This window comes from Crassostrea angulata, chromosome 3, assembly GCF_025612915.1.
Source record: "Crassostrea angulata isolate pt1a10 chromosome 3, ASM2561291v2, whole genome shotgun sequence".
Lineage (NCBI taxonomy): Eukaryota > Metazoa > Mollusca > Bivalvia > Ostreida > Ostreidae > Magallana > Magallana angulata.
Genome location: NC_069113.1, coordinates 56,550,972 through 56,566,306, shown reverse-complemented (window position 1 = coordinate 56,566,306; position 15,335 = coordinate 56,550,972). Strand labels below are relative to the sequence as shown.

The 15,335-nt window shown below is 35.0% G+C and overlaps 1 protein-coding gene and 1 pseudogene across 1 annotated transcript; one reads left to right on the top strand and one right to left on the bottom strand.

Annotated features, from left to right (window-relative positions):
* Nucleotides 1–8,096: 8,096 nt before the first annotated feature.
* On the top strand, nt 8,097–10,481 carry LOC128176724 (uncharacterized; annotated as a pseudogene).
* Nucleotides 10,482–10,649: 168 nt separating this feature from the next.
* On the bottom strand, nt 10,650–15,205 carry LOC128176723 (F-box DNA helicase 1-like). The gene is made up of 4 exons (XM_052843237.1): nt 14,924–15,205; nt 14,630–14,743; nt 11,938–12,035; nt 10,650–10,779 (listed from the first exon to the last, which is right to left on the bottom strand). The coding sequence occupies exons 1-4, from the start codon at nt 14,950–14,952 to the stop codon at nt 10,697–10,699; spliced, it is 324 nt and encodes a 107-aa protein (XP_052699197.1). The 5' UTR covers nt 14,953–15,205; the 3' UTR covers nt 10,650–10,696.
* Between the last annotated feature and the right edge of the window lie 130 nt (nt 15,206–15,335).

Sequence of the window (15,335 nt, the reverse complement as noted above, 5' to 3'; positions counted from 1 at the left end):
TGTAACACATGATAAAATCATTACATTGATTGGATACATAACTGTAAAATAAACATATTTGCTTCTATAACCGTTCACAAAATATCCCTCAGTAAAGGGCTACAGATAAAAGACTTTAGAGCCCTTTGGTCCCCTTATTTTAGGGGCCAGCCCCTTTTTCTTGATATCAAATAAAAGGTCATTTAAATCCCACCCCATTTTGTTCAACAACTGTTAATAAATTCGTTACCGTTCTTGAGATATATGGGAACGAACATTTTAGGGGCCGATCCCTTAACTCCTTATAGGGGCCGTTTAACGAAATTTTGAAAATAGCTTATTATTTAGTACATCATTCTAAGCATCTTTTCTTCTATACTGCATTTCAAAATATTTTTCCTTTCTGAGATATATGTGATCAAAATTTTGGACTTTTGGCCCCTAAAAACCCCTAATTACGTAACACATAATAAAATCATTACATTCCTTGGATACATAACTGTAAAATAAACATATTTGCTTCTATAACTTTTCACAAAATATCCCTCAGTAAAGGGCTACAGATGAAAGATTTTAGAGCCCTTTGGTCCCCTAATTTTAAGGACCAGCCCCTTTTTCTTGAAATCAAATGAAAGGTCTTGTAAATATAAACTTTTTTTGCATTACATGTGTTAACAAAATATTTTTCAGAAAAGAGATAAACTAAGAAATCCATGAAAAATTACGACGTTTTTTTAGTCTCGATTTTCGGGACCAGGCGAGCTTTAACGCCGTTTGAGCATGACAAATATGAATGCCAAATAGCACATCTACAATCTCTTGTCTACAATCCCTGAAAGTTTGAAGTCAATATCTTTTACCGTTTAGGAGGAGATCCCTGGACAAGCCGACCTTCTGAAAATCGCTAAAACGTCATTATCTCAAGAACGGAAGTGACGTCATCAAAATAAAAAAATATGTTTTTAGTTCAAATAAATATCTATTGGATCTGAAAGTTTTATGAAAATCGATTGAGCCATCTCCGAAAAATCGCCTGCACAAAAATGCGTAAGAAAAAAAAACAAGAATAATAATAGGGAAAAAGAAACAAAGCAATAACAATAAGGTCTTCCGTTGGAAACGGAAGACCTTAATAATAGGGAAAAAGAAACAAAGCAATAACAATAAGGTCTTCCGTTGGAAACGGAAGACCTTAACTAGACACGATCTCGTTGCGAGCAACGAGGAGGTCTTCCGTCCGATTTTTAAAATACGGAATGACCTTGCTCTTGATCTTCGTCAACGATACGTATCTGGAAATGGAAGCGGGGTCTAAGAGTAATGGGTGAAAGACTATCTACCCCTTTTGTGTTCCTTTTTTAAGGGATCAGCTCCTTTTCATTCATTTTAGTTAAAAGGTATTTTTGTGTACTGCTAATAAGTGTTTAGAAATTGGTTATCGTTTTTGAGATATATGTGAAAAATCGTTTTGATATCTGGTCCTAAACTCCTTTTAGGGTCCAGATAACAAACAATATATGGTTGTACATTGTTAAGCACATTATTTTGAGTATCTTTTGTTAAATACTGCTTTTTGGAATGTCCTCCATTTTGAGATATAGAGGATCAGAGTTTTGAACTTCTGGTCCCTTAAAATCCCTAATTACGTAACGTAGGAGTAAATGATCATTGCCATGTATGGGTAAATAACGTTAGAATAACCATAATTGCCTCTATAACGGATCAAAAAATATTTCATAGTAAATATTTATCATTTAAAGTCTTTAGAGCCCCCTCAGCCCCTTATTTGAAGGGCCAGCCCCTTTTTTATGATGTCATAAGAATGTGTTTGTCAATTCAAACACATTTTGTTCAACAAGTGTTTGAAATTCTGTACCGTTCTGTAGATATCTGGAGAGGGTCATTTTAGGGGCCGACCCTGTACTCCTTTTAAGGACCGTATCACACATAAAATATGGTTGCATATTGTTAAGCTTAATTTTTTAGCATCTTTTGCTCAATATTGCTTATCAAAATGTTTCTCCATTTAGAGATTTTGAGCATCAAAGTGTTGGACATCTGGCCCCTTTTAATCCCTTATAACGTAATATAGGATTAAATGATTGCCATGAATAGGCGAATAACATTAGAATAAACATAATTGTTTTTATAAGGTATCACAAAATATTTTACAGTAAAAAGTTATCATCAAAAGACTTTAGAGCCTTATCGGCCCCTAATTTGAAAGGCCAGCCCCTTTTTCTTGATCGTATAGGAAAGCTCGTGTCAATTCAAACACATTTTGTTCAACAAGTGTTTAGAAATAATGTACCGTTCTGGAGATATCTGGAGAGGGTCGTTTTAGGGGCCGACCCTGTAACTACTTTCAGGGACCGCATAACAAAGAAATTATTGTTGCAGATTGATAAGCTCAATATTTTGAGCATCTTTTGTTCCATATTGCATATCAAAATGTTTCTCCATTTAGAGATATTGAGCATCAAAGTTTTGGACTTCTGGCCCCTTAAAATCCCTAATTACGTAATATAGAAGTAAATGATTGTCATGTATAGGTGAATAACGTTAGAATAAACATAATTGCTACTATGATGTATCACAAAATATTTTACAGTAAAAAGTTATCATCAAAAGACTTTAGAGCCTTATCGGCCCCTAATTTGAAAGGCCAGCTCCTTTTTCTTGATCTTAAATGAAAGCTCGTGTCAATTCAAACACATTTTGTTCAACAAGTGTTTAGAAATTATGTACCGTTCTGGAGATATCTGGAAAGGGTCGTTTTAGGGGCCGACCCTGTAACTCCCTTCAGGGACCGCATAACAAAGAAATTATTGTTGCAGATTGATAAGCTCAATATTTTGAGCATCTTTTGTTCAATATTGCTTATCAAAATGTTTCTCCATTTAGAGATATTGAGCATCAAAGTTTTGGACTTCTGGCCCTTTAAAATCCCTAATTACGTAATATAGGAGTAAATGATTGCAATGTATAGGCGAATAACGTTAGAATAAACATAATTGCTTCTATGACGTATTATAAAATATTTCACATTAAAAAGTTATCATCAAAAGACTTTAGAGCCCTTTCGGCCCCTAATTTGAAGGGCCAGCCCCTTTTTCTTGATCTCAAATTAAAGCTCTTGTAAAAAAAATTTTAATTGCTCTACATGTCTTAACAAAATATTTTCGAGAAAAGAGATAATTAAAGAAAACCAAGAAAAATCACTACATTTTTTATATCTCAATTTTCGGGTCCAGGCGAGCTTCGGTGCCTTTTGCGCCAAACATAAATGGCTCACTTTAGACAAAACTACAATCATTCGTCTACAATTCCTGAAAATTTGAATTTGATATCTTTTATCGTTTAGGAGGAGTTCGACGGACAAGCTGACCCTCTAAAAATCGCTAAAACGTCAATATCTCTAAAACGGAAGTGACGTCATCAAAATAAAAAATTTCCAATAAGGTTCAGATCTATTAGATATCTATTAGATCTGAAAGTTTCATGAAAATCGGCCGAGCCATTTCCGAGAACTCGCGTGCACAAAATTTGTAAGAAAAAAAAACAAAAATAATAATAATAGGGAAGAAGAAACCGAAGAAAAACTAGAGCAAAGCTCGTTGCAAAGCAACGAGTGGGTCCTCCGTTAATGTCGAGAGAAAAGCTAGAAGTACTTGTAAGAAGCAGAGTTCTTAAGCCAAAAACAAGAGGAACTAAAACAATAAGAAAAAAATCGAATAATTCTTGGTACGACTTAACAAAACCCGAATGATTTTAAGTACGACTAAACAAAAACCTTTCCAATTTCAAGAATGTCTTAACAAAATAAACCCGAATGAGTTCATGTACGACTTGACACGATTATTTTTGGTACGAATTATTTTTAAACCAAGAACGCAGAATCAAAATTTCCGGGAAAATCAAATTTTAAACCCAAATTTCTCTGTAGTGCATGGTCCGATTTTAAAACGAATTTCAGCGTTAGATTAAGCTTAAAAAGTTCGTTGTTTTTGCTATATGAAAAATATCAAATTATCGCTTATTAAAAAGTTATCATATAAAGACTTACTAACCCTTTTAGCCCCTAATTTGAGGGGCCAGCCCTTTTTTCTTTATATCAAATAAAAGGTCTCGCAAATGTAAAAATATTTTGTTCACATGTATTCACGAATTGTTAAACGTTTTCGAGATATCTGAACAGCTGTGTTTTAGGGGCCGACCCTTTAACTCCTTATCGGGGCCACCAACAAAAAAATTTTAATTGTCATATTGTTAAGAACATTATTCTTAACATTTGTGTTCTACATTGCTTTTCATAATATTTCTCCTTTTTCAGATATTAATGATCAAAGTTTTGAACTTCTGGCCCCTTGAAACCCCCAATTACGTAATATATGACTTAGCTATGGTACTGTAAAGATAAACAGCTGTACAGTGAACATTTTTGCTTCTATAATTAATTACAAATTTTTGTTCAATAAAGAGTTATTGTAAGAAGATTTTAGAGCCCTCTTGGCCCCTAATTTGAGGGGCGAGCCCCTTTTTCTTGATAGCATATGAAAGGTCTTGAAAATATAAACATATTTTGTTCAACAAGTGTTCACAAAATGTTTACCGTTCTTATGATATCTTTACAAATGTGTTTTAGGGGCCGGCCCTTTATCTCCTAAATGGGGTCATGAAAAAAAAATTTAAGGTGGCATATTGTACAGAACATTATTTTAAGCAACTTTTGTTCTACAATGCTTTTAAAAATAGTTCTCCTTTTTCATATATTAATGATCGAAATTTTGAAAATCTTTCCCCTTAAAACCCCTTATTACGTTACATATGACTTAAGTATGGTACTGTATAGATAAACAGCCCAACAATGAACATTTTTGCTTCTATAATTAATAACAAATTGCTATTCAGTAAAGAGTTATTGTAAGAAGACTTATCATCTCTCTTGGCCCCTATTTCTTGATATTAAACAAAAGCCCGTGTAATTTGAAACAACTTTTAAATTACATGTTTTAACAAAATATTTATACATCAAAAGATATCACAGAAAATGTGCAAAAATTTCGAGAAAAAATTTGGTGCCAATTTTCAGGTTCAGGCGAGCTTTGAGGCCTTTAGCAATTTTCATCATTGGAAGCATGGGGGTACATCTACATACATTCATCTACAATCCCTGAAAATTTCAAACTTCTATCTTGATTAGTTTCGGAGGAGATGCGTGGACAAAATGACCCTAAAAAATTTACAAAATCGACAATATCTGAAACTGGAAATGACGTCATCATTTAAAAATTTTATAATATGTAGCGCCGATCATGCTTTATCCATCCTGAAAATGTTGTGCAAATCGGTTAAATAGTTTTTGAGAAATAGCGCTCCAAAAAAAAATCAGAAAAAGAAACTAAAAAAAGCTCGTTGCAAAGCAACGAGTGGGTGTCCGGTAATGTCGAAAGTAAAGCTAGAAGTTCCTGTAAAAGCAGGGTTCTTAAACCAACATAAGAAACTAAGATGAAAAAAAAATCGAATTATTCTTGGTACGAATTAACAAAATCCGAATGATTCCAAGTTCGAATTAACAAAGCTTATCGATTTCAAGAACGACTTAGCAAATACAAATCCGAATGTGTAAAAGTACGATTCAACAATTATCGAATAATTTTAGGTACGAGTTCATTTAACTCTGAACATAAAACTATTTTCTTAACCAAGAATGTGGAATCAAAATGTCCGGAAAAATCAATTTTTAAACCCCTTTATCTCTGTATTGCATCGTCCGATTTAAGAACGGATTTCAGTTTTGAATTATGAATAATAAGTTCTTATTTTCTGTTATTATGATTAATTACAAATTATCGCAAAAAATAAGTTATTATGAAAAGTCTTCGTAGCCCCTTTGGCCCCTTATTTGAGGAGTCACTCCTTTTATCTTGATACCAACTGAAAGGTCTTGTAAATATAAACATATTTTGTTCAACATGTATTCACGAATTGTTGACCCATCTAGAGATATCCGAACAATTGTGTTTTAGGGGCCGACCCTTAAACTCCTTACCAGGGCCACCAACATATATGTTTTAGACACCATATCGTTAAGAACATTATTTTAAGCATTTTTTGTTCTATAATTCTTATCAAAATATTTCTCCTTTTCTAGATATTAATGATCAAAGTTTTGGACATATGGCCCCTTGAAACCCCTAATTACGTATCATATGACATATGTATGGTACCGTATAGATAAACAGATGTACAATGAACATTTTTGGTTCTATAATTGATAAATTATTTTTCAGTTAACAGTTATTATAAAAAGAATTTACAGCCCTCTTGGCCCCTTATTTGAGGGGCCAGCCCCTTTTTCTTGATATCAAATAAAAGGTCTTGTAAATATAAACACATTTTGTTCAACAAGTGATCAGAAATTGTTGACCGTTCTAAATATAATTGAACAATTGTGTTTTAGGGGCCAACCCTTAAAATCCTTACTGGGACCACCAACAAAAATTTTTCAGGGAGCATATTGTTAAGAACATTATTTTAAGCATTTTTTGTTCTATAATGCTTATCAAAATATTTCTCCTTTTCTAGATATTTAAGATCAAAATTTCGGACTTTTGGCCCCTTTTAGCCCCTAATTACGTAACATATGACTTCAACATGGTACTGTTTAGATAAACAGATGTACTATGAACATTTTTGGTTCTATGATTGATAACAAATTATTTTGCAGTAAAGAGTTATTGCAAAAACACTTTAGAGCACTCTTAGCCCCTAATTTGAGGGGCCGGCCCCTTTTTTTGAAAGCAAACGAAAGATCTAGTTAATCTGAACAACTTTAGCATTACATGTCTTAACAAAATATTTACACATTAAAAGCTAGGGCCGAAAATGTGCGAAAATTTCTTGAAAAAAATTGGTGCCAATTTTTTAGCTCAGGCGAGCTTCGCCGCCTTGCGCATTTTTCAAAAAATCAAATAAATAGGATCATCTACAGACATTCATCTACTATCCCTGAAAGTTTCATATTTCTATCTCAATTAGTTTTTGAGAAGTTACGTGGACAAAATGGGCCTTAAAATTTCACTAAATCCTCAAAATCTCGAACCGGAAGTGACGTCATCAGGTAGAAATTTTATAAAATCAAGTGCTTTTGATGCTCAATACGTCCTGAAAATTTCATGCAAATCGGTCGAGTAGTTCACGAGAAATAGCGTTCGAAAAAAGTCAGAAAAAAAATAAAAAATAAAATAATAATAAGGAAAAGAAACAATAGAATAACAAGAGGGTCTTCCGTCGGAAACGGAAGACCCTAACAATAAGGTCTTCCGTTGGAAACGGAAGACCTTAATAATAGGGAAAAAGAAACCGAAGAATAACAAGAAGGTCTTCCGTTGGAAACGGAAGACCTTAATAATAGGGAAAAAGAAACGGAAGAATAACAAGAAGGTCTTCCGTTGGAAACGGAAGACCTTAATAATAGGGAAAAAGAAACAAAGCAATAACAAGAAGGTCTTCCGTTGGAAACGGAAGACCTTATTTAGCGCATTCGTCACATCGGCAACGATTTTTTTTCTACATGAACCTCTTCCTGTTTGGTCCAGTTTCAATCATACCTCAATTTTTTTCTTCTAAAAATAATACCGGTGTTTTCGATAGAAAAGGTGTCATTCATTAAAAGCTTATTGCAACAGTTAGCTGAATATTATGTTTATTTTTCGTACATTCCGGTCCGGCGGTTACGGCATGCCTTTTCCCGCAGCAAGGCAGTTGCCATATAAGGTCATGTCAAAATTCGACAAACTTGTAGACTTTACATTTGTCAATTTGTATCATGTCAGATGTGCTATTGCCGAGCCTGAAGTTACAAACGCAGAAACTACGGATTGAAAGTGTGCAAAGTTGAAGGTTTAATTAACTAATGTAAACAATAAAGTTGCAAAATGTGCATCATGCGAAGGAACTGAGTCAAATCTTACACGTGTTTATGCCCGAGTTTTATAGGTTACACGATCAGAATTACACATATTCATGCTCAGGCTCACACATCAACACGATTGCATATTCGGATTTATAAGTTTACATGTCTGGATTTTTGATTCTTTCAATATTAGAGGAGAAATTCTTGTTCAGAATATGTCTGAGTCAGTTTATGTGGGGATGTGTCACGAGATAGGGACCCCACAACAGGTGGCCTCCAGGAGAGATATAGTGGATATGATGGAGTTGTTGGGAAATCAAAATAATATGGCGAGATCAATGAATAGCGGAAGTGACAGGGAAGGATTTAGATTACATGATTCAGACATAGACACTATGTTCTGGCCAACTAACTACCGAGTGATCTGGGACTTCTCTCAGTCTGGGTATTACAACATACTCAGACAGGTAATGATTCTCTGTGACAGTTCTGAGAGTCCAGCAGGATTTACATTACTTTGGTTACCATTGGAAAGAGCTGAACAGATAGTGTCGTCATCGTGTGTGAGAATGAATGGGGGTCTCTATATATCAAGTTCTAAACACAGAGACAACACATGTACAGCATTCAGACCTGATGATACAGTACATGGACCATGTATGTTCTAAATACAGAGAGATGACACGAACTTTAGGAGATCCTGGTTCTATAGTACATGGACCATGTAGCAGTGGAACAAATGGTCCAATAGAATACGATAAAGCTCATTGTTTTGTCAGTGATTTTTGGCCCCCCTCTGCCACCTCATGAATAGACAGATGTCACTCATGGCCCCAATCTCATGTTGTCAATGACATCGTCAGAAATGGATGTCACTTTGTAGCAATAGGACACAAACTAGGAAATCATGAAGACAAAGAATGGAGAATTTCGTTCTCTCAGGCAGAAAACAAAATTGTGTACTCAATGAATCACACACAGTTCTTAACTTATGGTAATCTGAAACTGTTCTTAAAGGAAATAATTAACAATGGAATAAGAGATGAAGATAAACTACTCTGTTCCTACCACACGAAAACAGCTGTTTTTTGGGCCATTCAACAAAACACACTACCTCACTGGTGTCCACATAATCTCCTGGCCGGTTTCTGGGTCTGCTTCAAACTTCTCCTTAAATGGGTGTATGAGGGGATCTGTCCAAATTTTTTCATTCCAGAAAACAACATGTTTTTAAGCAAAATCCACGGCCAAGCACAAACAAGTTTATTCAGGCGACTGTATGGGTTGTATGAGAAGGGTATAGCATTGCTGCTACACAGTCCCTCCATCAGGTCCTCTATCATTGATGTCCTCTGTAATCCCAGACTCACGGTGTGTACTGATGAACACACTCTGATCTCTGAGGCTGAGTTTGATGAAGAATTATTTGGTGAGATATATATTACTGATGTCATAAAAACATCAGACCTACAGCTCTGTATGAAGTTCCTACACACAGTAGAACAGTTAATAGGTTCTCCCCTGACACAATATCAAGTTTTAAGTTTACAGAAACATACAGCCACCATCCTTCAGTGTACTGCTGTTATATTACACAACATGTACACAAACGCAGGTGTCAACAAACAGATGTATATTGCACACAAAATGTCAAGGCATATGCTGAAATTAGCGGTCAAGTTTGGGTATGTTTCTGACATGTTGTACATTGCCATGCATTATTACAAAACACTCAGATACAGGGAAGCTTTATCTGTTATAGAGATGACAAAGGTCAAGTTAGCACGACCATATCTGATGTATGAAGATCATGTAGACAGAGAGAGGTATACTGAGGATGTAGGGGGACAGTCCTGGTCTACAAAGATCAGACAGGCTGTAGCAATGAATATCAAACTTTGCAATGAAATATGTTATGTCAGTGAACTGCTACCAGAACAACAATCTGGTACACAATACACAGCTTCTACATTGTCTATTCCTCCCCATGTACTGTTACACATGCTAGAGTTTTTGTGCTCCAGACATGTTGACACAATGAGAACATAAGCAGCTCTAGATGAGCTACAGGTCCTAGTCCACCATGATCAGGGACAGTATGTATGTGATATAGACAGAGACATCTCCTGGGAGATCCTGGAGATCTGTCAACAGATGGCAGGAAACCTTCAGGCTGCCCTGTACTCATACCAACAGTCACTCACAGAAGAACCATTCCATAAAATACAAACTGCTACCACAGAAAGAATCCAAGACTTACACTTTTACACACCTCTATGAAGCCCCAATTTACACTCTTGGTCAGGGATATGAAACATGCAATACCATGGAACAGTCATATTAACATGGTATTTAGTTAGCTTCTGCGACAAAAATATAGTGCCAGAAACTTTGTGGAGAAAAATCTCTTTTAATAAGGAGTAGATATGTATTAATGACTGTTTTTTCAAAAGTACACATCGAATTGGTTAAGTAAGATGGAAAGTTTCATTTAATCTTACAAAATGAATTTACTTAAAGCATGTGAAGACATTTATATTTGTGCTCATGGCGCATGAATAAGCATAGTTTATTCGTAGAAAATTGAATGTCGCAGATTTCCAATGCAAACGCAAGGGGAAATATACACTGATTGTATATATGTCATCACCTATAATGTGGATAATGTCTTGAACACTCATTGTCATTTGTTTTTACAGGTGTATATCCTAATGTCATTTACTTTATTTGGACAATGTCATGTATCCTTAAACATTGTAACAGAACATAAAATAAGGACTGTATGAATGTTGTTATGTTTTACCTGTTATAAACAACCAACAGGAACTTCATGGAAGGTCTCATCTGGGTGTAGCGTACCAGGGTCGTAGTTTTACCGGTTCCTACATACACAATGTTTAAATTAATATTTACAAGTACTTATTAAAGCAATAAAGAATGATTCTCTTGAGTGCTACGAGTTGATTAAATACAGTGTGTGTGTAAGGGGGGAGGGGGGGAGCCTGAAGGATAGATTTGATCATGCCGTATTTGATCACCTCATTATGTTCAAAAAATGATTCCTTATTACTTATATCTACTAGCATATAGCTTTTAGCAATTGTACTATTGATTTAAAATTAAAGTCATTGATTAAATGTATTCAAAATATACATTGTAAAATTGATTTGAGTGAAATATGCATAAATTGTGTAGTCTTAACTCAAAAGCCAGACAAATCTTGTTGATTTCAAAGAGCCACGGCTGAGTGGCCAACAATGAAGTAGACAGGCCTACGTCACAATGCTGTTTGGCACAAATACCCAAAGTCCAAGCTCTTGTTAAAATGGTACTATTAATTTTATTTCCATGTATTAGAACATTAATCCTCTTAGACCACTGTTTCTGTCATCAAACAAGTTTCCCCAGTGTATTCACCATTACATAACCAGCCACCTGTTGACTCGTAGCGTGGTCAATGTTTGTTCAACAATATCCGGTGTCTGAAGCAGGCACACTTCACAGTTTATTAGAGAGCAGTAGATAAGCAATAATTATGAATTGATTTAAAACTTATTTACATTGTGGCCCATTATGCAATTTAACGTTATTAATATTACATAGACACTGTCAAAATTATATTGATCAATTGTACGACTTGATGATGAAAATAAAAGACATGCAAACGTTTCTTTATAATTCTTTTTTAAAAACAATCAAAAAATTGGTCATGACTTATTGCTTTTGTTGATGTTTTGGTCGAGATCTACAAACTTTATTGCTTTAAAGCACTTAAAATACATTATCAGTGCATGCACATCAATGACTTTTCAATAAACTTGATTGAACATTTTCTGGTTTTTTTTATTGTGTATTGCCGGTTCACAGGGAGGCAACTTTTTTTTTAGCATTTTACACCCAACTTTAGGGATGCATATTATACACAAGTGTGGGCTATACACAAGAATTTACAGTATTACAATTTATGTCAAATGCTTTCATTTTATAAAAAAATACTTAAGTTGAAAACAAATGTCTACCTGCAACAACTAACAACTCACCTGCAAAAGCAATGATTTTGATTACTTCCCCTGCCTGGACATTGTGGTTAACAATGCGTAGCTGTTCATGAGTTAATTTCACTACTGTATCTGATCGACTACAAAACAAACGTTTTGACTTGTAATCACTGCTGTACATGACTACAATTAAGATGGTACAACAGACCATTATTTGTAAACTGATAAAACAGTCCAGTCCAATATGAAAAATCGTAATATTACTTAAATAAATAATATTACTAAAATCTGTAATATTACAAATCTTTGCAATATAGATCTTATATAACAAATTTTCGTAATGAAGTTATATTACAAGAACTTGTAAGTTAGCAAGCGGTGGGAAACTATATTACAGAAAATCGTGGAAACGCAATAAGAAAGTACCATCAGTAAAGGGTAAGTGAACATTTTGTTCAATTACTCGTTTGTAAGAATTTTCCGTGAGATATGATTAATTTTCTACAAAACTTCAAAGTCTCCTTTAGTGTGATATACTACTCCTTTTACCCCTAATTCCTTACTTCCTCCCCGAAATGTACACTAAAGATTGGACCCCCATTCCACATCACGAGATGTTACGGGAGATAACTTGTACATCTTTGAGTGATGCCCGGATCTCTGGTAATTACAGATATTATTGATGATTTATTTTCTGCGAAAGAAACACACACAGGATAATAATAATGATAACTTTAAAAAACCGCAAGTAAAATCTTTTATAGTCATAGGGGAATAGACGCCAAATTAAAGATAAGTTGTAGCGAACATCCTGGATTTTTTTATGATTCGGGAAAAAAATACGATAGTGTTCATGTTTATCTACTTTTCATCATGATGGGATTATTTTCGCTCTTAAATAAAAGTACTTATTACATAAACTAACAACATACACTAACAACGATTGAACAAAGCGGAAACATTGTAACCATGAACATTATGAATGCGCCGTGACGTCGTGTTTGCCCTATTTACATGCATGTACATTGCACGTGTTCAAATGCCCCCCGCTGTGACCTTCCATTTTCAATTATTTTATGTGGTTTCAAGAATGTGCAAATATTTAGGAACAAAGTTTGTTGATACCATGGATATAGGCACGTAGCATCAGGGCAAGGGGGGAGGGAAGCAAACATTTTCTTAAATTTACAAATTAAATTATCAGGGAGTTGCATAACTACTTGGAAAATTACCAGTACTTTACAGTAAAACATGCTTTAAACAAAGTATGTCCAATGCACGATGTTTTATCAATATTGTCGACATCGCAATGTTGGCCAATACCGAGTACACATTGTGTCAATATCATATTAGTATAATTATTAAATTTGCATTTGCAGCGTACCATATATATCCTGTGTACAATTTCGATATCGCAATGTTGACCAACATCGAGTCGACATTGTGTCCACATCGTGTGTCTTGTTTCCTGTTTACATCGTCGACATCGCAATGTTAATCGATATCAGGTCGACATCGTGTCTACATCGTACCTCTTATATTCTGTTTACATCGTCGACATCGTTGATATCGCAATGTTGATCGACATCGAGTCGATATCGTGTATACATCGTGTGCCTTCTTTTCTGTTTACACCGTCGACATTGCAGTGTTGATCAACATCGTGTAGACTTCGTGTCTTCATCGTACCTAACTCCAATAACCTGTTTACACCGTCGACATCGCAATGTTAATCGACATCGTGTAGACATTGTGTGTACATCGTACCTCTTATATTCTGTTTACATCGTCGACATTGTAGATAACGCATTGTTGACCAAAATCGAGTCAACATCGTGTCTACATCGTGTTCCTTCTTTCCTGTTTACATTGTCGACATCGCAATGTTGATCGACATCGTGTAGACAATGTGTCTACATCGTACCTCTTATATCCTGTTTACATCGTCGACATTGTCGATATCGCAATGTTGACCAACATCAAGTCTACATCGTGTCTACATCGTGTGCCTTCTTTTCTGTTTACATCGACGTCGACATCGCAATGTTGATCGACATCGAGTCAACATCGTGTCTACATCGTACCTCTTATATCCTGCTTACATCGTCGACATTGTCAATATCGCAATGATGACCAACATGGTGATATATTCTATATGTCTTACATTGTATATTGCTACTTGCGATGTAGATAATTTAAATTCGATATTAGTTCAACATTGTCGATATTGCGATGTCGACAATGTCGACGATGTTAACAGCAAAGAAATATCGGCAATGTTGACGATGTAAACTCGATATCGGTTCAACATCGTCAACGTTGCGATGTCGACAATGTCGACGATGTAAACGGCAAAGACCTATTGGCAATGTTAACGATGTAAATTCGATATCGGTTCAACATTGTCGACGTTGCGATGTCGACAATGTTAACAGCAAAGAAATATCGGCAATGTTGACAATGTAAAATCGATATCGTATCAATATTGTATACATCGCAACGTTGACGATATCGAAACAGAAACATGCATTGGACATGAATGGGAAGGGCGATTTTGTTTCATTTCAAACTTAATTTGTTACATCCATTATCTTCACAAGGAGAATGAAAATCACTTCCCAACAAGCATCAATTCATTACAAGCAAGTTCGCTAACTTTGCTATAAGTATGTTTTACTGTTTAACAATTTTATTTAATATGATATTGCCTTACTTGTAATTAGTTTTGTAATACCTGTAAATGGTAATGCTCTGTTGACCTCCATTGGTAACTGCCTTTAGATCTCCATAATGGGCCACTGAGGAATTCTCAAACAGATACAGGGCATAGAACAACCGGTAATGCATCCTGTCAGTCAGAACAGTGATATGCTGTTAAAATTCTTTTAAAGAACATGACAAACATAAGAGTCAAGTTAATTAATTTAATTAAAGCTATCTATGTACATACATGCAGTAACATATAGTTAAACAAATTCATTGTTCTCAATCACATTGCTTCCACTTTTTTCAAGAAATTATATCATACTCAACATCTCTCAGTAATTTTGTACTCATTCCACACAGCACTTCTGTTGAGGAATTTCATCACCAACAAAATAGATGAACAGCAATACAATATCTCCAGAATTTCCTCTGTCAGACACATAGAACGTGACATACAACTAACGATTTCCTGTACGTCCGCCACTGTCTCTGAGATCACAACCAGGGTGATGATTAAACTCCAGGGATTCGGAACCTAGTACTACAAATCATGTTCTCAGCTGAATTAGACAAAAATAACCAATAAATTTTAGTTTCATGAAATGGCTAAAACTTTGCCTGTTAGCATGTATTGATCACTCTCATTTATGACCTTTCATATCAACCTTCTCTATGGCATCATGAATCATGATCGAAACTACAATCAAAACAGTTGGAGTATTTTTCCTTTAAAA